This window comes from Odocoileus virginianus, chromosome 15, assembly GCF_023699985.2.
Source record: "Odocoileus virginianus isolate 20LAN1187 ecotype Illinois chromosome 15, Ovbor_1.2, whole genome shotgun sequence".
In the NCBI taxonomy this organism is placed as follows: Eukaryota; Metazoa; Chordata; class Mammalia; order Artiodactyla; family Cervidae; genus Odocoileus; species Odocoileus virginianus.
Genome location: NC_069688.1, coordinates 14,512,841 through 14,534,561, shown reverse-complemented (window position 1 = coordinate 14,534,561; position 21,721 = coordinate 14,512,841). Strand labels below are relative to the sequence as shown.

General features: G+C 39.5%; 1 protein-coding gene across 2 annotated transcripts in view; it reads left to right on the top strand.

The window, feature by feature from the left end:
* TBC1D31 (TBC1 domain family member 31) overlaps positions 1-21,721 on the top strand; it is a 64,269-nt gene that overhangs the window by 6,189 nt on the left and 36,359 nt on the right. For both annotated transcript variants that reach the window (XM_020879030.2, XM_020879031.2), the window contains exons 3-7: positions 2,557-2,672; positions 6,105-6,283; positions 14,311-14,462; positions 17,677-17,836; positions 20,226-20,426. In XM_020879030.2, coding sequence (XP_020734689.2) covers positions 2,557-2,672; positions 6,105-6,283; positions 14,311-14,462; positions 17,677-17,836; positions 20,226-20,426 — 808 coding nt within the window. The remainder of the gene's footprint in view (positions 1-2,556; positions 2,673-6,104; positions 6,284-14,310; positions 14,463-17,676; positions 17,837-20,225; positions 20,427-21,721) is intronic.

The window sequence follows — 21,721 nt, the reverse complement described above, 5'->3', positions numbered from 1 at the left end:
TATTAAAGAGGAAAAAAAGCAGTAGTTTTGCAGTGAAGAAGCTTGGCAGATACCACCTTATCAAAGGATTAAAGTTAAAATAACCAGTAGTGGGGCAAATCAAAATTTGTGTGCCACCTGACAGGGTGCAGTGGTAAGAACATAATGTCACTTCTGTCATATTCCTGCCAAAGCCAGGTGACCTGAGTCTAATCAGCAGAACCAGCTGGCAGAGCTAAGTTAAGGGCATTGGATAGCAAGACTGGCTTGTGACCTTCACAGGGGTCAAGGACACGAAAGATGCAGAAAGCCTGAAGACTGTTGCAGACAGAGGGAGCCTAGACACATGACAAGTCAAGGCTTGGATCTGGACTGATCCCTTTGCTGTAAAGGACGTTTTTAGGACAATGGATAAAACTGAGGTCTGGGGATTGGATAGTAGTAATATATGATGTAATTTTTGGATTTTGATGATTTTATTGTGATTATTTAGGAAAATTTCCTTGCTCATAGGAAATGTGATTTCGGTAACCTATTCTCAAATAGTTCAGGGAAAGAAGAGCTCTTAAATGATTTATCTGTCTGTGATTTACTGGGTAGAAATGTGTTAATCATTGTTTCCACTCCTTACCTAATGGTCACAATTCTCCCACCCATTACTCTTGCGTAACTACACAGCCAGTTTCCAATCTTAAATCAATATACCTGTGTCTTTGCTCCCGCTAAACAAAATAAAATAAAAATCCCAAACTAAACAAAATAAAAATAATTGTTGATTGACTCCATTATAAAGCAATGAACTTCAGCATCAATGATGCTAGTACTTCATTTGCTTGTATCTGTTGTCATTTAGTCGTTCCATTCTTCTCTGAGTTTTCCAAACCTTAACCAATTTCTGAGGTTCCTTGTATTCAGACTCTACTCTTATTCTGACTACCTAGTCTCCTGATTCATGGGAAAATAGACACCCTCAAGCTTCCTTGCCTTCTTCCCACCACAACTCAAATTTATCTGTAAGTCCAACCATTTGCAAAACTAGCTTGTAAAACTAGATGATCCTTATTTCTAACACTGCTAATCTCTAGCTTCTGTGGCTACCCATGGGACTTTGCACCCTGAATGTTCCTCTCTTTCATTCTGTCGACTGTTCCTATTCTCTCTGTAAATATTCACATCCGAGTATAGGTACATGTGGCGTAGCTGTGACATGAGATCAGGCCTGTCTGATCCTAAAGGCCACGACAGTGGGCTCACTCACAGTCTTCCTCATTGCTTAATCCAGTGGTCTTTTTTCAGTTCTCATCTTACTAAATACTCTTGTCTTCCATCTTTTATGAAATTTTTCTTTTGCTTCAAGGTACAACTCTTTCCTGACTTTTCCGCCTCTGAGATCGGTTTTCCCCTTGCTTTGCTGACTTTTTCCACTGTCTTTGCCCTTATTTTCCTGCTACTGGGGCATTTGTCCCCAGCATGCTTCTTTCCATATTCTCGGTATTCTTTTTAATCTGCTCGTCACCACCAAGCCTCAGGCTTCAGCTGCCATGGAACATTGTTAACTCAGACCTGCTTCTCCCACCCACTGGGGAGCTTCTAGATAGCACTGTCTAATTCGGTAGCCACTGACCGCCCTCAGCCCTTGAGAGGTGGCTTGGCCAAGTTGAGATGCACTGATGGTATAAAATACACTGGGTTTTGAAGACTCACTGTGAGAAAAAAGAATGTATAGTATTTCTGATAATTTTCTATTAAATGTTGAAATGATAATATTTTAGATACACAGTAAATTAGGTTTAATATGTTAAGATTAATTTTATATATTTTTAACTTTTAATGTGGCGTCTAGAAAGTTTTTAGTAACACACATGGCCTGTATTCCATTTCTTTTGGACAGCACAGCTGTAAATGCTTTTCAAAGGCCTTAATCAGTACAGTTCAGTTCAGTCGCTCAGTCATTCCAACTCTTTGCAACCCGATGGACTGCAGCATCCTAGGTTTCCCTGTCCTTAATGCTACATGTTTAAAACCAGAATTACTGTTTCCTGCTGCCACACTTCTTCTTTTGCCTAAGCTTGAAAACTTCATTTTTGGTTAATGAAACTCTAACTAGGTGCCAAGTACTCTGCTAAGCACTTAAACATACATTATTTCACTTAATCATCATGTATTCATTTAACCTTCATGACAACCTTATGAGACATCTTTTGTCTCCACATGTGAAGGATTCCTGATTCCTCCTTCTTCACCCCGTTTGATGCATCACCAGATCTTTCTCCCCTTGACTTCTGACACCTCTTCTATTCTTCCTTTCCATTTTATACCCAGAATCCTCTTCCTAAAAGTCATGCCTGGCCGTGATTCTGGTCTGCTCAAAAGTTCTCGATGGCTTCCCATCCCGTGTAAGTAAGATCCAAACTCCTTTCCATGGCAGGTAGCACTCTTTGTCATCTGCTTTTGTTCTGCCAAAATGGGAGTTCATTTTCCTGGGTTTTATTTTCTTCTTCTCTAAGGACTCCGCTGATGTGAAGGTTTACGATTATTGGAAGAAATTCTGATACTAACACTGTTATCTCTTACTAGGTTTAATCTTGTTCAGCGAACAGCACAAGCTTGCACAGCTCTGGCCTTTAATCTTCATAGGAGGTCTGAATTCCTCGTGGCATTAGCTGATTATTCTATTAAATGTTTCGATACAGGTAAGAAGTTCTATTTATTTTTTGAAGCAGGGTGAAATGTAGATGGAAATACTGCAGGGAGTTGGCCAGTCTGTACAGTCTGAGGGGAGGGAGCAGACCCCACAAGACAGCCCTCACTTCAGACACTGGCCACAAGTTTGGGGGTCACAGGGCCATACTCACATCAGATCAACAGGCTGCAAATTCAGGGTTCCCCACAGCTACCCCCAGTTTTGAGAATTCAGTAGAATGACTCACAGAATTCACTATGCTTATGATTATAGTTTTTAAAAAATAATTTATAGCAAAAGGATACAAATTAAAACCAGTCAAAGGAAGAGCCGCCTAGGGTGGATCCTGGGAGGCTCCCAAAAGGGATGCTTCCATCATCCCCAGGGACACGTTACCCGCCCAGCATCCACATGTGGCCATCTGCGCCGAGCATTGCCGCACCTGGAAATTGACCCGGGCTCTTAAGTTTTTTGGGGGGCTACATTGCATCGGTGCTGGGTTGCCAGCTTCATTGAACTCCATTTCCAGCCTCCTCCTCTCTGGAGGTTGGGCTGATAATATGAGACCCAAAGCCTCAGCCTTCTAATCACTCACATGGTTGGCCGTTATGGTGTGATCAGTCCCCACTCTGAGGTTCTGTCAATAGCACAGACCATCTGTTTTGTCCAGGGACCTACCACAGATAATAGAGACACTCCCACCACTGGGGAAATTCCAAGGGTTTAGAGTTTGCTGGACAAAGGCCATGCATACCTCTCTTTGAAGGCCACATTCCTTACTGCACATGTACAAGAATAAATATTTTTAAAATTTTACATGTGTATTGATATTTTTTGCCACATTACATTTTTTAATAGAGAACTAAAGAGTTCTATAAACAACTTATTATTTAGAAAAATCTCAACTGTGTTGTTTTTTCTTGTTATTAATGTATCAGATACAACATTTAGAAAGATTGTAAACTATAAGAATAGTAATAATAGTTTTGGCTAACACTTAAATAGTCTTTACTCCTTGCCAGGTAATGTTCTGTGAATATTATTAATTTTAATGATCATAGTAACCCACAGAGATGGTTACTGTTGTTATGCCCAGTTTTCAGATGAGGAAACTGAGGCACAGAAATAAATTAACCAGGTTTCCACAGCTTGGTAAGCAGCAGAGCCAGGATTTCTAATCTGGGAGTCTTGCTGCAGGCCCCTACTCCCAGTCACTACCACCCTCTCACACCCTTTCCTGCAGGAAGGAAAGGCAATCATGCCCGGAGACAGTCAGTGCTTTTACATCAGGGACCCATCTCTGCAATCTGTGTTCTCTGCATATGCCTTATTTATATTTTAACAAATCTATGATCATCCTATCTATATCATCTGGTAGACTCACTTCGTTCCCTTGAGAAAAATTTATGTGTTTAAGATCAATACTTAATAATTCTACTCTAGAAATGTTTGCAATACCACAATTACTATTATTGTTTGGCCTCACCCTGCAGGCTTGTGGGATCTTATTTCCCCAATCAGGAAATTGAACCCTTGCTCCCTGCAGTGGAAGCATGGAGTCTTAACCACTGGGCCACCAGGGAATTCCTTATACCATAATTATTAATGTTTAACCTATTACCTTTTGGTGGATTTGAAACTGTTTTCAGTCTTTGGTATTACAAACACTGCTGACACAGAAGTTCTGATACACTGAGTCTTTAAACTGATCTGTGACTGCTTTCCTTGGATTCCATCAGTCTCTTCTCCCCTCATCTTAGTTGTATCTTTTATACCCTCTCCTGTCTTATCGAAACCCCTTGTAACAAAGCCCTTTCCTTAGGTGTTGTCCCCATCTCCCCAACTCCCTCCCTTTCTTCACTGCCAAATCCCGCTTCTTCACCGCGTCCGTGCATGGATTCTGAGTCTTGCCTCTTCCTCCGCACCCCCCACTCCAGGCTTCTGAGACTTCTATCTCCAAGGTCTTTTAGTAACCTCTGATCTTATAAATCTTCTTTATACTTTTCATTTTGTTTCTTCATAGCTTTTAACATTTTAGCTTACTTCAGAAGTCTTAGTTTCCTACTGTTAACCTCTCTCGGATCTAGTTTTCTGACTTCTTTCCTGGGTTCTTTTGTGATTCCTAGACTTTTGGATGGGGCTTCCCTGGTGGCACAGATGGTAAGGAATCTGCCTGGAAGGCAGAAGACCCACGTTCAGTCCCTGGGTTGAGAAGTTCCCCTGGAGAAGGAAATGGCAACCCACTCCAGTTGGGTATTTCACCCAATTAAAAAGAAAAAGTAGAGGAGCCCAAATAGGTTGTCATCTTTTAATTTTGCTCATTGACATTGGAAAAAACCACATCACTTCATGAAATGGAGCTTTTTTAACAAACTTAGAAGGATATAATAGATTTAAAGGTAGTATTTTATATTTAGTTTTGGGAAAACTCATCTTGCTCTCCTTATTTTTCTCTTCTCACTGAAGGCCAATGAAAAATTGCCCATTAAGTGACGCCAGACTCCAGACTGGTGTTTGGAAGCAGATCCCCCTTCCCAAGAGTTTATCTTTCCTCTGCCTTCAGTTTGACCTACTTTGTATCTTAATGTTTTCCCAGATTTACATCTGGATTTCTGGTTCTTCTCCCCAGGTGCATCTTTCTGGAGGAACAAACCAAATCTGACCATAAAACCGTAACATGCCTATCATAGGAAACTTGGATACGCAGAAAATGTAAAGAGAAAATAAAAATCACTGCAATTTTACTACCCACTGATAATTATCGTGGGGAGTTTTTGATGTTTTCAGACCGTTTTCTCTGCCTGTGTGTCACACATGCAGACACACACACACACACAGAATCAGTTATTAAAAATCAAATTTGTTATCTCTTCTCACACTGCTAAGTCTGATCGCCCTCGTGTATTTATGTCACATAGTAGAATCACCTCCTTTTTACGTAACTGACTGGAGCCACTGAATCACTGAGTCCTTTGATTTTTTCCTTTGTAGCTCTTCAGTTTGTTCCTTTCCCCACTGCCACGTGCTTAGTAAAGACCCTCCTCATCTGCTGCCTGGATTAGTACAGCAACAGATTAACTAGTCATTTTGTAATCTCTTCCTCCTCTCCAGTATATTCACCATGTCTTCAAAGTGCTCTTTCTGAAGCAGCCCAGATACGGTATTCTTACATATAAAACCATTTCAAGAGAAAGCCCAGACTTCTGTCATGTCATGTTCAAGACTGTTCTTAAACCCCTTTCAGCCTCATCTCCTCCTGCCTCCCTGAGAATCCACTACCGTGTCCCCCAGCGCACTTCATCAACCAGTCACAGGCTTCCATTGTTTTTAGACATTAATGGAGATGAAGGGACCTCGCGTGTGATCCCCGGCCATCAGTTGAATCTGTTCTTGGATGAAATGCCAGGTTTGACCTGTATGGCTGTTTGCCTTTTTCCCTCAGTCACCAAGGAGCTGGTTAGCTGGATGAGAGGGCATGAGTCATCTGTGTTTTCCATCTCTGTGCACGGATCAGGGAGATACGCCATTACCACCTCCTCTGACACAGCACAGCTCTGGGACTTGGATACCTTCCAGAGAAAAAGAAAGCTGAATATCCTCCAGTCTGTGGGAATACAGAAGGTCAGTGGACGGAGCGCGTCTTGGTCTGTGGTGCTGCTCAGGCTAGCTTCTGGATCAGCAGGATACAGATGTTATAAGTAATGTTTCACTTTGTCTCAGTTAAGTCAGCAACAGCAAAACTTTTATTATTTATAGTATGTAACTTCAGCTTTAATTACGTGATAGTTTTTACTTTTTACTTAACTGGTTTATTTTGTTTTATTTCTTAACCCAATTATGAAAAAGTCTAAATGTATAGATTTGTAAGGATTTCACAGTGAACACATGTACATCCGCCACCTAGATCCTGCTGTACCATAGGGTACTTTGCTGCCGTTTAGTTGCCAAGTTGTGTCCGACTCTTTGCCACTGTATGGACTGTAGCCCACCAGGCTCCTCTGTCCATGGGATTCTCCGGGCAAGAATACTGGAGTGGGTTGCCATGTCCTTCCTCGGGGAATCTTCCTGTGTCTGGGGATCTAACCTGTGTCTCCTGCATTGGAAGGGAATTCTTTACTACTAAGCCACCTTGAGAAGCCCGTACCGTACTTACATATTAGTAAACTATATTATGGGTCTGTCTGTCCCTAGTTTATTAACTCACTTTTTTTTTTTAAAGTAAATTGCAGGCATTAGTATACTTGCCCATCAGTGCTTCAGCCTGCATTTAATTAACTGCATTTAATTGGGTTTAGTATTTGTTGATGTAAACTTTGTTTTTAATGCATGTCTTAAGCATTCATTTGTTAAATTTTGATAAATGCATATACGTTTGTAATGTGCCAACTTATTGTTACCACCATCCCAGAAAGTTCCATCATATCCCTTCCCAAATAAGCACTCCTCTGGTGTTTTTCTACCGTTGGTTAGTTTTATCTGTTCTAAAATTTCACAGTAGAGCTTTTCAGTAATGGTGTGTGTAAAGCCTTTTTTCATTCAACATCATGTTTTTGAGATTCATCCTTGCTATTTTACGTATCAGTAGTTTGTACCTTTGTGTTGCTCATCAGTATTCCATTCTACACATGTATCACTTTTTAAAAAGCCATTTCTTTTGTTTTTAAGGTTTGCTTTTGTTTGCTATTTGATTAGCTAAATGCTGTTTTCAGGATTGCATCTCCCATTTAATTATTTTGCTTCAGGTTATATTATACATGCAGCATTGCTTTTAATTTCTTGGTTATTAGCGTGAACAACTAGCAGCTCATCTCAACCAAAATCTTATTTTGTAGTCTCCACAAAAATCCCAGGGTTTTTAATCATTTAAAAAAGATATAGCCAGCTTACTCATCAGGTATTTAGGCCAAATGCCTTAGTACGTTTTTTCTTCAATTGCTTTAATACTTAAATTGTTTTAAAGGCTAAGAAAGAGAACACTGAGAGTTGAACCTGCAGTGGAAACAGTCATGAAACGATGACACAAAAACCATCTGTTATTTTTACCATGAAACTAGAATAGTATACACTGAATAGCTGCCAATATTAACCTTGACTTGGTCGTTTAGACATTTTAGTTTAAAAAAATAGGATTCCAAATCTTAATGATAAAGTAAAATTAAATGTAGTAAATGTAAATACAATATGCAATATATATGTAAGTATATGGTTCTAAAATAATAGAATATCAGTCTATAAGTTACCAGCAAGCTTTTCCTCAAAAGACTAGATAGTAAACTTCTTTGGCTTTGCTGGCAAAGAGCAAAATTGAGGATATGTGTGTACTTACATAACCACCTGAAATGACATAATTTTAAAACATAAAACTCATTTTCCTGGGCCATACGAGAAGTGGAGATGAGTCAGATGGTTGTCACTCCTGGCTTATTCTGTTGAAAACAGGAAGTAATTATAAACTAAAAGCAAAACTTTAGTTCTTATCAAGTTTTTGTTAAACTTATATTTTACTGTGGTTTTTTATTTTTAAATTTTTATTGGGGTATATTTGATTTACAATGTTGTGTCACTTTCAGATGTACAGTAGAGTCAACTAGTTATACATATCCATATGTCCACTCTTCAGATTCTTTTCTTTAAAAAAACATTTGTTTGTTTGTTTGTCTGCCTCAGGTCTTCGCTGAGGCACACGGAATCCTCGTTGTGGCTCATGGACTCTAGCTTGTGGCATGCGGGCTCAGAGGTTGTGCACAGGCTCCGTAATTGCGCGTGGGCTTAGCTTCCCCGGGGCACGTGGGGTTTTAGTTCCTTGACTGGGGATCGAACCTTCGTCCCCTGTGTTGCAAGGCAGATGCTTAACCGCTGGAACACCACAGAAATCCCTTTTCAGATTATTTTCCCATATAAGCCATTACAGAGTATTGAGTAGTTCCCTGTGCTAGACAGTAGATTCTTTTTAGATATCTGTTTTACCGACAGTAGTGTGTATATGTCAGTCTCTCAGTCCATCCCTCCCCCCTTTTATCCCCTGGTCACCATAACTGTAAAGAAAGCTGAGCACCAGAGAAATGATGCTTTTGAACTGTGGTGTTGGAGAAGACTCTTGAGAGTCCCTTGGACTACAAGGAGATCAAACCAGTCCATCCTACAGGAGATCAGTCCTGGGTGTTCATTGGAAGGACTGATGCTGAAGCTGAAACTCCAGTACTTTGGCCACCTGATGTGAAGAACTGACTCATTGGAAAAGACCCTGATGCTGGGAGGGATTGAAGGCAGGAGGAGAAGGGGACAACAGAGGATGAGATGGTTGAATGGCATCACCGACTCAATGGACATGAGTTTGAGTAAACTCTGGGAGTTGGTTTTGGACAGGAAAGCCTGGTATTCTGCAGTCCGTGGGGTCGCAAAGAGTCAGACATAGCTAAACGACTGAACCAAACTGAACTGATCCATAGTTTGTTTTCTACATCTGTGACTCTACTTTTGTTTTATAACTAAGTTCATTTGTACCATTTTTTTTAAATTCCACATTTAAGTGATGATATTTGTCCTTCTATGTCTGACTTCACTCAATAAGATAATCTTTAGGTCTATCCATTTGCTGCAGATGGCATTATTTTGTTCTTTTTTATGGCTGAGTCTGCTTTTATATTTTAAATTCAAATTTTGTGATTTTTTTTTTTCCGTTGATGACACATGGTAACACATGATGATATGGGTTTCATTTATTATGGCTCTTTTAATCTAAAATGGTCTCCCACCTTTTCTCTTTTATTCCCATAACATTAATTTTTTTTTTTTTTTAAGAAGCCAGGCCAGTTGGTTGTGTTGGAAAATGCCACACATTGTGGATTTGTGTTACTATCTCCTCATTGCACCATTTAACGTGTTTTCTCAGCTGATACCTTGTACTTTCAGTTCAGTCACTCAATTGTGTCCAACCCTTTGCGACCCATGGACTGCAGGACACCAGGCTTCCCTGTCCATCACCAGCTCCTTCTGGAGCCTGCTCAAACTCATGTCCATCAAGTTGGTGATGCCATCCAACCATCTCATCCTCTGTTGTCCCCTTCTCTCCTGCCTTCAATCTTTCCCAGCATCAGGGTCTTTTCCAGTGAGTCAGTTCTTCACATCAGGTGGCCAAAGTATTGGAGTGTCAGCTTCAGCATCAGTCCTTCCAATGAATATTCAGGACTGATTTCATTTAGGATGGACTGGTTTGATCTCCTTGTAGTCCAAGGGACTCTCGAGAGTCTTCTCCAACACCATGATTCAAAAGCATCAATTCTTTGGTGCTTAGATTTCTTTATAGTCCAACTCTCACATCCATAGATGACTACTGGAAAAACCGTAGCTTTGACTAATGAACCTTTGTTGCAAAGTAGCAGCTGATGCTACTGATCTTGTAAACTGAATTTAAGTCTAAAGTCTTGAGTAGATTCACGTTAAACATTTTTGACAAGCTATTCACCTTGTGTATAAGATGGAAATAGTAACAGTGCTTACCTCAGGGTTGGTTTCAGGTGAATATAATAATCTGTGCAAAGCGTTTAGCACAAAGCTTGTGCGTAGTAAGTGCTTAATACAAGTTAGCTGCAGCTGCTGCTGTTTCTGTATTGCTGTTATTTTTGTTATCTATTATTCAGCTTTATAGAATTACCTCAGTGCAACTAGGTATCTTCTAAGAAGCTATAAGGTAACTGTATTCTTTTTCTTTTGAACTATATTAAATAGATGCATGATCCCTTATTAGCAACTCAAAAACCCAGATGTTTTTTAATAACTCATTTGGTGGCAGAATCTGATTGGAATTCATCTGGCAGCAAAATCTGAACTAAGTTGACATGAGGCTGAAATATTGATATCTTTGAGTATGGGGTGTCGCTCCAAGTCACTGAGAGTTCTACAGAATATGATGGAATATGCATTGTATTGGGCTTCCCTGGTGGCTTAGATGGTAAAGAATCTGCTCACAATGCGGAAGACCCAGGTTTGATCCCTTTCTCAGATCATAAGTAGTTCTGAATTCTGGAACACATCTTCCCTAAAGGTTTCAGATTAAAAACTATCAGTGGATAGTTTGATTTTGACTTCAAAATGTTTTTAAAGAATTTACCACTCCATCTGCTTTCCATTGATTTTTCTACCTAGCAGTAGTGGTAATTGATAGTAATAGATAGCAATACCACAGGTGGCTCACTGGTAAAGAATCCACCTGCAATGCAGCAGATGCAAGGAGACTTTGGTTCAATCCCTGGGTCGGGAAGATCCCCTGGAGGAGGAAATGGCAATCCACTCCAGTATTCTTGCCTGGAAAATCCCTTGGACAGAGGAGCCTGGCAGGCTACGGTCCATAGGGTCGCAAAGAGTCCAACACAACTTAACAACTAAAAAGCAGCAGTAATAGATACCAATCATTGAGTCCTTACTATGTACTTAACACTTGGTTTTGTTATTTTTAATCTTAAATAATACTGAAAGGTAGATACAATTATCCACATTTTACAGTTGGGGAAACTGCACTTCAGAAATATTAAGTAACTTGCCCAGTGTCACGTAGCTTATGAAAGAGGTGCAGTTCTGAGCTGAAGCTTGGTTTACTCTGAAGTGGCTCCATTATGCTCTCGGGTAAACCAATTACATTTCTTCGAATTAGGAAATTTTCATTCTTTTGTTGATGCTAGGAGGTAGGACATTTAGCTTTTTTAGCTAGACATTTCAGAATAAATCCTGAGATTTCTGATTACTGTGGGTCAGTATGTATTAGACAGGGTTTTCAGAGAACACTCAATCGTGTGTCACTAAGCTTAGTCTCTGTATACGAATGGCCACGCACTAAATTTTTGCCGCATTGTACATTTCACTGTTAACTTTCTCTAACTACTATCCTGAACTCTTTCAACTTTGAAAAGAATTCGCGTACCTCTCAAAAGTGAATTGAGAAGCCTAGGATTTTCATATTTTGTAAGGAAAAGGTGCAGCCAGCCTTCAAAAAGTATATTTTGTTAGTGCTCGTGAAGCTTTTTCTAAGCATTTTGTGTTTGTCGGGAGATGACACTATCTAAATAATGATGTGATTCATTAGGAACAATTTTATAATCATTAAAATCTGGCAATTAAAATTACAAATCTAGTAATGAATAATCATGTAGGCAATAATCTATCACAGCTATTCCTCAAAATAGCAGCTGATGCTCATTAACTTTTAAGCTTTTGCTTCTCCCAGTAGGAATAAACTTTATTACTTTTCTAGAAAAATACTGCTAATTATAATAAAAATTTCAAGACACTTTTTTTGACATCAGATTGGAAACTGTGTTTTAATGTATTCATTATAGATTGTAATGTATTCACTGAGTGCTTTCTGTAAGACCTTCATATTACAAATCTTAATATAATGGAACTGTTGGCAAAAGGCCTACCAGATTGTCTTTGATAAAGTGAGCCTAGGACAAAAATGAGGAGGAGCTGGATCAGGCAAGGGCCTCAGCATCTGATGTAGTTGAGCTTGCCTCTTTTAGAGTCTTATAGCTTTAGTCCTTAGTAGATTGTTCTAATTAACCAGTGTGTTCCATAGTACATTTTGCATGCATGCATGTATTTTTTTAGCATTATTATCAAAAAAGATAATGTATTATATATAATAATAGTAAATATATATATTTACAATTCCCTAAAATTTTTATAGTAATGTTTTAATGTATTTAATGCATTAAAACTATATGTATATAATAACTGGATGACAATAATACAGATTAGTTGCAAGGCTGCCATATTGCCTGTGGATGCTTTATTGACCCATTATTTCTGTAACACTGGGGAAAGCCATAGTAGATGCAGCGTTGATTCTGCTTTTTTTCTGGACGTCTCCCTCACTGCTGTGATGATGGTTACATTTAGATTCTGAATACTCAGAGACACTCTCGTCCAGTGTTAGAGACGCTGAACACTTCACCCCCAAAGAATGTATTAATAGCACTCCCTCTGACACCAGTGAAATTGTGAAGATGTCAGAATAAAAGGTAGCAAATCCTTAAAGGTGCTCTGCCCCCTCTGAGTCCCTGCCCCTCTCTGTTTCCAACACAAAAACAGTCATATGTTTTAAAAAGAATAAAGCTTGTAAAGACACAGTAGTAGACACAAGAAGATGTGTTCAAATATAAAGTGTTATAGTTAGTTCTAATGCAGTTAAGAAGGCTGATCTGGATAGAACCAAAGAACAAATACCTAGAACTCAACATAAACTGTTAAAGGTGAAGATGCATATACTATACAACTTAGTAAGAAAAAGGTTTATTCATTCATTTATTCAACAAAAAACTATTGCGCACCTTTACTAAGTTCTAGTCATTGTGCTTGCCACTGACCACACAAGAATAAGCAAGAAAGACAAGACTTCTGCCTGCTGTTCAGAACCAGCCAAGTGTCTCCAGCTGGGAAGGATGTTGCGTCTCTTGGGGTTCCGTGCATGGGGTCTCAGGGTAGATTTCCTGTGGGCAGACGAGTGTATAAAGAAATTATAATTCTTCTGTGGTTCAGAGGAATAAAATAGAAGACCAAAGCTGTATTGAGGGGAAAATAAAGGAAAAAAAGAATAAATAGCTAGAGCTGTAACTAACTATTAGCTGTTTGCAGGAATTTATTTTGAGGGGATAGCTAGGAATGCTTGTCCTTAGGGTATTGAATTTTTTTCATGTTCTTTGCTTCCTTTCCTGCCTCCCTCTGTGTTTTACACAGATGGCACACAAAGTTCTATTCGAAGCCATTGAAACTTATGAGAAAATACTGGTCAATTTTAATAAAAATGTTATGTTATTGAAGTAAGCATTGCTTACTGCTTATGTAATAGAGAAATAGAAATTATGAGAATAAAATGACATTTTCAGGTTTTCCACCAATTTCAGTCTCAATTGTACATTAAATAAATTGAATCTCTAATAAAATATGAGAATCCCTGCTAAAATATAAAATCTCTAACATCATGTATTTGTTTTCAAGTTTTTACTTTTGCAAATAATGCTTAGCAAACATTTATACACATTTATCTTAAAGCATTTTGCTGTTTTTTTCTTCAAAGAATTAACCCTCAGAAGCAGATTGATTATTCAGAAGAAATATAAGACTGTTGAGATATATACAGTATCTTTAGTCAGTTTTTACTACCAGCAGGAGTGTATCACAGTTCCTTCTTCTGTAGTGTCACCAACATTTAATATTTTTAACACTTGGTTGTTAGTATTTAATAGTGTATATTAGTATATAACTTATAAATATACTATGTATATTTTGTGTATATGTTTGATTTGTGTTTTGTGTAGTTTGTGCATTATTTTAAAGTAAATTTGATACACATAAAATGGTATCTTATTTTCATTTGAATCTTTTATAAGGTTAAATTTTAAGAATTGTTAGTATTTTATGGATAGACTTGTCATTATAGTCACCTATTTTTTGTTTAAAGGAGTTTACCTTTTCTTTTAGTTTATAATAGTATATAAAATATCCATTTTATCCCCTGGCATGTATTGTAAATGTATTTTCTCCAGTTTAAGAAAAAATAATTTTAAGAAAGAATTAACTACTTGTAAATTTTAAATTTAAAGAGGGTTAAATGATCCTTATATAAACAGTAACTTTTTTTCCTTCCTTTTTAGGTTTTCTTTCTACCATTCAGTAATACCATCCTCAGCTGTTTTAAAGATAATTCCATCTTCGCCTGGGAATGTGATACTCTAGTTTGCAAATATCAATTGCCAGCTCCACCTGAAAGCTCTAATATATTATACAAAGTGTTTGCCGTGACCAGGTAATGTTCACTTTGAGACACTGAGGATTTTTATGAAATTTTTAACTTCCAGTGAAATTTTATAAATTTTTATTCAGTATTTTGTTGTCATATGAGCAAAAGTTTCCTTTAAACTAAGATATGATCTCAGATATGGTATTAAGTTTTTTACTTATTGTACACAAAAATATAAAAAGCATATGAAATCCTAAGGCTGGTACTCTCATTAGCTATAATAAGCATCAACTAATAGCCACTCCTATCTTGTCTGTAATTCTGCCCGTGCTTAGTCATGTACAACCCTTTGAGATCCCATAAACTGCCCGCCAGTCTCCTCTGTCCGTGGGGTTTTCCTGGCAAGAACACTGGAGTGGATTGCCATTTCCCCCTCCAGGGGTTCTTCCCAACCCAGGGATCAAACCTGTGTCTCCTGCCTTAGCAGGCAGACTCTTTAGCACTGGCAACTGTCTACTACTTCTGTACTCTGTCATCGTAAAACAAAGCCCAAGTGTATCATTTCATGCATAAATATTTCAGTGTATATCCCTGAAGGACAGGACCGTTTTTGAAACACAGCTGTGGTACTATCATTACACCTTTAAAAATTCGTAATACTATGTCTAATTATTATTCATAGTTCACGATTGGACTAATAATCGTTTTTGTGGTTGGTCAAGTTAGAAACAAGTAAGGTTCACACATGGCCTTGGTTGGTATATTTCTCTTCATATTGTCTTTGCAGTTAATTTGTTAAAGAACTGGTCATTTGTCCTGTAGTTTTTTATGTTCTAGATTCTGCTCTTTGCATCCCTGTGATGCTATTTAATGTGGTCTTCTCTCATCTATATTTACTATAAACTGGTTATGTCATATTTCCTGTGAGTTGGAGGCTTGATCTGATCTGGTTTGATTTGGGAGCAAGAAGACATTGTAGGTGGTTGGTGTCCTTTCATCTGGAGGAACACAGAACTGTTCCTTGTGATGTTGATGGTCATTGGTGATCATCACCTAGATATCCTGTGTTGCATTGAAGGTTAGCAAAATGGAACTATCCTGTCTTTCCTTCTCCCTTATTAACCAGAACCTCCTCGAGAAAGAAACTTCCTCTCATCAATTCTTTGGTTACTTTGCTATACAGTTAGTAAAGGAAAAGCAGGATAAAATGCTTGATTTCTTCCTCTTTGAAAAAGAAAGCCTTTTTTCCCCAAAATAATGGATTGGTTTATTGGCATATTCAGAGGTGTCCATTGAAGGTCTTTTGTCTTTAATCTTTGTAAACTCATGGATTTAAGCATAGTTGACATGGTTTTACTCATTAAAATTATTATTCTTAGTGATGCTCCAGTTCTCTCATCTTTGACCAGTGAGATTATCTTCAGGTCGGCTCTGAACCCTCTTGATACTCACCCCTTGTCTGTGATGTGTGTGTGTTAGTCACTCAGTCATGTCCGACTCTTTGCAACGCCGTGGTCTGGAGCCCGTCAGGCTCCTCTATCCATGGAATTCTCCAGGCAAGAATATTGTAGTGGGTTGGCATTCCCTTCTCCAGGGGATCTTCCTGACCCAGGGATCCCATGTCTCCTGTGTCTTTGCAGGGAGATTCTTGATCACTGAACTACGAGGGAAGCCCTTTTCCAGGCTGCTGCATTATAATAGGTTTCTTAGTTGGTCTATTTTTATTTTTTTCCTCTGTATCATTTTATTTTTTTTATTTTTTTCCCATTTATTTTTATTAGTTGGAGGCTAATTACTTTACAATATTGTAGTGGTTTTTTGCCATACATTGACATGAATCAGCCATGGATTTACATGTGTTCCCCATCCTGAAGCCCCCTCCCACCTCCCTCCCCATCCCATCCCTCTGGGTCATCCCAGTGCACCAGCCCCCAGCACTTGTCTCATGCATCCAGCCTGGGCTGGTGGTCTGTTTCACACTTGATAATATACATGTTTTGATGCTGTTCTCTCAGATCATCCCACCCTCGCCTTCTCCCATACAGTCCAAAAGTCTGTTCTACACATTTGTGTCTCTTTTTCTGTCTTGCATATAAGGTTATCATGTCTTGCATATAGGGTTATCGTGTCTTGCATATAGGGTTATCGTGGTCTATTTTTAATCTCATTTCCTAAAGTCAGTCTCTGCAAAGCAGCTAGAGTGCTTCTTAAATCAAGTCATTTCCCTATTGAACTCCCTTGAAAGGCTTTCCATTGCTGTTAGGAAAATCCAACTCCCTGCCATATCCCCTGAGGTCTTTTGCCCTCTGTTCTTGGCTTCCCTCCCTTTTCTCATCTTATTTCCTTCCCCATCTAATTTAAGTGTTCAGCCACACTTGAATATTGCTTCTCATTCTTCCTTATATACCAACCTTATTCCTGTCTCAACATTTTTGTGTTAGCCAGTCAGCAATACTGACAAGCATGGAATTCTTCCTCCAGGTCACCCTGGAGATGACCGGCCCATCACATCATTCTTGCAATAGATCTTCCTCCTTCCCCAGCTCTGTAACATCACCTATTTAAATGAATAAACATTAAGAATTAATTTCTTCGAGGTGCTAGCCACATTTTAGTTCCCTGGTGGCTCAGAGGGTAAAGCGTTTGCCTGCAAGACAGGAGACCTGGGTTCGATCCCTGGGTCAGGAAGATCCCCTGGAGAAGGAAATGGCAATCCACTCCAGTACTCTTGCCTGGAGAATCCCATGGACGGAGGAGTCTGGTAGGCTACAGCCCATGGGGTCGTAAAGAGTTGGACACGACTGAGCGATTTCACTTTCACTTTGAATCACATGTGGCTAATAGTGACTATTTTGGTTCTTACTGTTTGGGTTTTTGTTTGTTTATTTTTGGCCACACTTGGTCTTTTCTGCTGGGCTCAGCTTTCTCTCGTTGTGGTGAGTTGGGGCTACTCTTCCTTGCAGTGCGCAAGCTTCTCATTGTGGTGGGTTCTCCTGTTGTGACATGTGGGCCCAGCAGTTGTGGCTGTCAGGCTGTAGAGTGAGGGCTCAATAGTTGTAGCACATGGGCTTAGTGGCCCACAGCATGTGGAATCTTCCCCGATCAGGGATGGAACCTGTGGCCTCTGCATCAGATTCTTATCCACCATACCGCCAGGGAAGTCCAGTAGTGACTTTTTTGGACAGCATAGATGAGAACATTTCCATCATGATACTGGATCAGGTTGGACAGTGCTGCTGTAAATAATTCATCCAGTCTTACAAACCTGTTTGTTCTGCAGGGATGGCCGAATCCTGGCTGCAGGGGGCAAATCAAATCATATTCATTTGTGGTGCTTGGAAGCTAAACAGCTATTTAGAATTATCCAGATGCCCACCAAAGTTCGTGCCATCCGCCATCTGGAATTTCTTCCTGATAGTTTTGATGCTGGTTCTAATCAGGTTAGTAACATAAAGGTTAGTAATGTGGTACTTTTTTGGGAAAAATCGTATCAATTTCTGCACTATATTAGTTGTCTTATTTAACTTGTGGCAGCCTGATTGTTGCAAGGATTTGAAATTGCCAGAAACTTGTTAAGAGTCTAAAACTGAAAAAATGGAAACATCTTAGGTTCTATATATTAATGATAATTTACCCTTTTCCCTAAAATCGATATACTTTATGTCATACTCTGGTTTACAGGGTGATAAAGTGTGCTATTTTTTATTTGATCCTTAAAGAATGCTTTGAGCATCGGCAGGAAATGTTTCACAGACTGTGACATCAAACTAGGTGACTTGTCAACACTGCTGTTAGTTACAAGGATTAAAAGTAGGACCAGAACAGAAATTTTCTTGCTTTTTTGTTGTGCTGTGTTTTATCTACCATAACAGGTTACCTCAAGCCTATGAAACGTGTTTTCTTTCTATTTAGCCTTAGTTTACAAAGTGCTCCCCTTCCACACACCCTTTTTCTTTTTAATAGTTGGGCAATTGAACCTTAACTTCTTTATTTTAAATTATCTTGGGTCTTGCCATTAACAAATTTTATATGTGTGTATGTTTTATGTATATATGTATGATGTATGTGTGTGTATATTTATCATATCTATTTTAAGTTTTTTGAGTAGATAATGTTTTCACACGGTTGAAAACGTAAGAAAAAAAAAGGGCATAAAGTGAACTCTTACTTTTCTCTCTCATTTGCCCAATTACTCACTCTCCAAAACCTCTGCTGTTATATAATCTTATGTTTTTCCCATTTTGCATTTTTTTTCTTTAGTTTACCTTGAAGATTATCCTATATCAGTACAAAACTTCATTCTTTTGTACAGCTGTATAAATTTTTTTAACCAGTCCTTTATTATTGGGCACTCAACCTGTTTTTAGTTCTTTTCTAGCACAAATAATACTGCACTGCATCACTTTTGTATACATCACTTCACACATCCTGTCTGAAGGGTAAAATAAAATCCCAGAGTTAAATACTGGTACCAGCATTATGTGCATCTGTAGTTTGATAGATCTTGCCAAATTGCCTTCCAGAGAAGTTGCATCAACTGAATGACGGGATTCCTACCATCTGATCAACAGAAAGCTTGCTTTTTAGATTGTCACCTTCAAATTGCCTCCAACTACCTCCAAACTGTAGTCTTTCAAATAACACGGGATGTCAGTGTTTCACAAAATCACCTGATGACACTGCCTACCAGCCCCTGGCCCTGGGGAAAGAGCCTGTAGACGAAGCAGTAGAGGGATTTATTGTTTTGTGCGTTTAAGCTTTTTTAGTATGTGTTTTTAATTTTTCAAGTTGTATGGGTTACAGCTTTTTTTTTCCCCCTTAAAAGACTAGCTTCCTCTGGACTTCCCCCCGCCCCAACACGGTCCTTTTTTGCAGCTCAAAGACTTTCTCCCTCCACAACCCAACTGGTTACAACAACGAGGTCACAGGTTTGTGTGGGGCAGCAGGACCGCTGTCAGCTCTGCTCAAGCTGAGGATGGAGAAGGGAAACAAGCCCTCCACCCTCCCCGCTTCTGCCAGCCAGTGTGGGGTCACAGTGAAGAACTGTAGTCCTCTCTGCTTCCCCTGGAGGGATTGGTGGAGACAGGCCTGCCTGTGGGAAGGGAAGAGTCTCAGTTGACCTTTCTGTAGTCTCCCAGGATAGGCTCCTTACTGGTTCTGGTTAGGGCCAGGCTTATCTGGACCTGAACTGAGCAAATCTGCGTGAGCCATGATTAGGGATTTTAAATAAACGTCATGGCTCTCTGCGAGTATGGTCTCCTCCGACTGTCCTCCAGCCCACCACTGCACGCCCTCCCCAAGAGAGAACATATGTAAATACACACATGTGTATGTGTGTAGTTTGACTTTTTTTAATTGAGGTGTAATTGACATAGAACATGTTAGTTTTGGGGCTTCCCTCATAGCTCAGGAAGACCCTGATTCAATTCCTGGGTTGGGAAGATCCACTGGAGAAGGCATAGGCTACCCACTCCAATATTCGTGGGCTTCCCTTGTGGCTCAGCTGGTAAAGAATCTGCCTGCAATGTGGGAGACCTGGGTTCGATCCCTGGGTCGGGAAGATTCCCCTGGAGAAGCGAAAGGCTACCCACTCCAGTATTCTGGCCTGGAGAATTCCATGGACTGTATGGTCCATGGGGTCACAAAGAGTCAGACAGGACTGAGCGACCTTCACTTTCATTTTCATGTTAGTTTCAGGTGTATAACATGATGACTTACTATTTGTATGTATATATTGTAAAATGATCACCATAATAAGTCAAGTTAACATCTGAGACTTTTGAATTTTAAATGTGTTTTAGGAACTCACATGTTTCTTTCTACTCTTAGGTTCTTGGAGTGCTAAGTCAGGATGGTATTATGAGATTTATTAATATACAGACTTGTAAACTTCTCTTTGAAATTGGGAGCCTTGATGACGGAATTAGCTCATCAGTAATTAGCCCACATGGACGGTACATTGCATCTATTATGGAAAATGGCAGTCTGAACATATACTCAGTTCAGACTTTAACGAAAGAAATAAATAAGGTATGTTATCAAGTAAGCTTCCCTTCTTTCTGTTAAGATTTAAAAGTTTTATCATCAAAAATAAAAGTCTGTTACAATTTTTTAACTTCTTTGCACCATTATCCCTTTTTCTGGATATGTTTTTTCGCTCTTACTCCCAAAGCCGTGTCTCCAGACTTTGCAGCCTGTGCTCCGTTCTTAACCCGCTGCCTTTGCCAAAGGCCTCTGTTTTGTTGTCCTCGTCCGATTTGAGGTACCCTCCTGATCTGCTTCCCGAAAAAGGTCTGCAATCCCAGTCTGTTCATTTTTTTCTCTTTCTTCCCATCTTGCAAGCTGGACACCTTGGAGCACCTATGACTGTGTCTATTCCTGTTTCCCGCATGGAGTCAATACCAAGTTATGTACTCCCTGAATCTGAAATATCTGTATGTGGCCCACCTCTTGGCCATCTTGGCCATCCTTGTATTGGTGCTCACTGACTGCTCTCTAATAATAGTAATCTCAGTAAATATACCTAAACTCAGAGCCCTCGGTGCCTGCTCCTCCTCATCAATCATCTTCCACCTACCATTTTTCTAAAGTAAGACTTTCATCATCTAAAACAATGCTGTCCTCGTGGCCTCCTTCCCTTTGCCTGTGGCATTAAGTCCAGACTCTTCTGCCTGCCTCCCAAGGTCTTCTCTGTTCTTGTCTCTCTACCTAGTATTTCCCCTGCTTTCAGCTTCTCTTACTGTCCCTTGTAGACACCATGCGCATTTCTGCATCTGTTGTTACACTGCACATTTCATCTGAAATATACTTCCTACTTCTCTTACGGTAATCTAGGATTTCTCTGGCTTGTTGCATCAAATAACAAAGCAAGTTTTACCTTAGATTGTTTCCTTCTCTTTTCTGGGACAGTTGTTGGGGTGGGGGTGGTTCTTTTTAAAAAGAAATGATTCATTTTTAACTGGAGGATAATTGCTTTACAACGTTGTGTTGGTTTCTGCCACACATCAACAGGAATCAGCCATAGATATGCCTGTGTCCCCTCCCTCCCACCTCCCACCTCCCACCCCATCCCACCCCTCTAGGCTGGCACAGAGCTCCGGGTTGAGCTCCCCGTGTCATATAGTAAATTCCCACTGGTTACTTTACATATGGTAATGCGCATGTTTCAGTGCTATTCTCTCAATTTGTCCCACCCTCTCCTTTCCCCATTGTGTCCACAAGTCTCTTCTGTATGTCTGCATCTCTATTGCTGCCCTACAAATGAATTCATCAGTAAGAAGTTCTTATTACAGAGAAAAGCCAAAAGATACAGATAAGCAAATAAT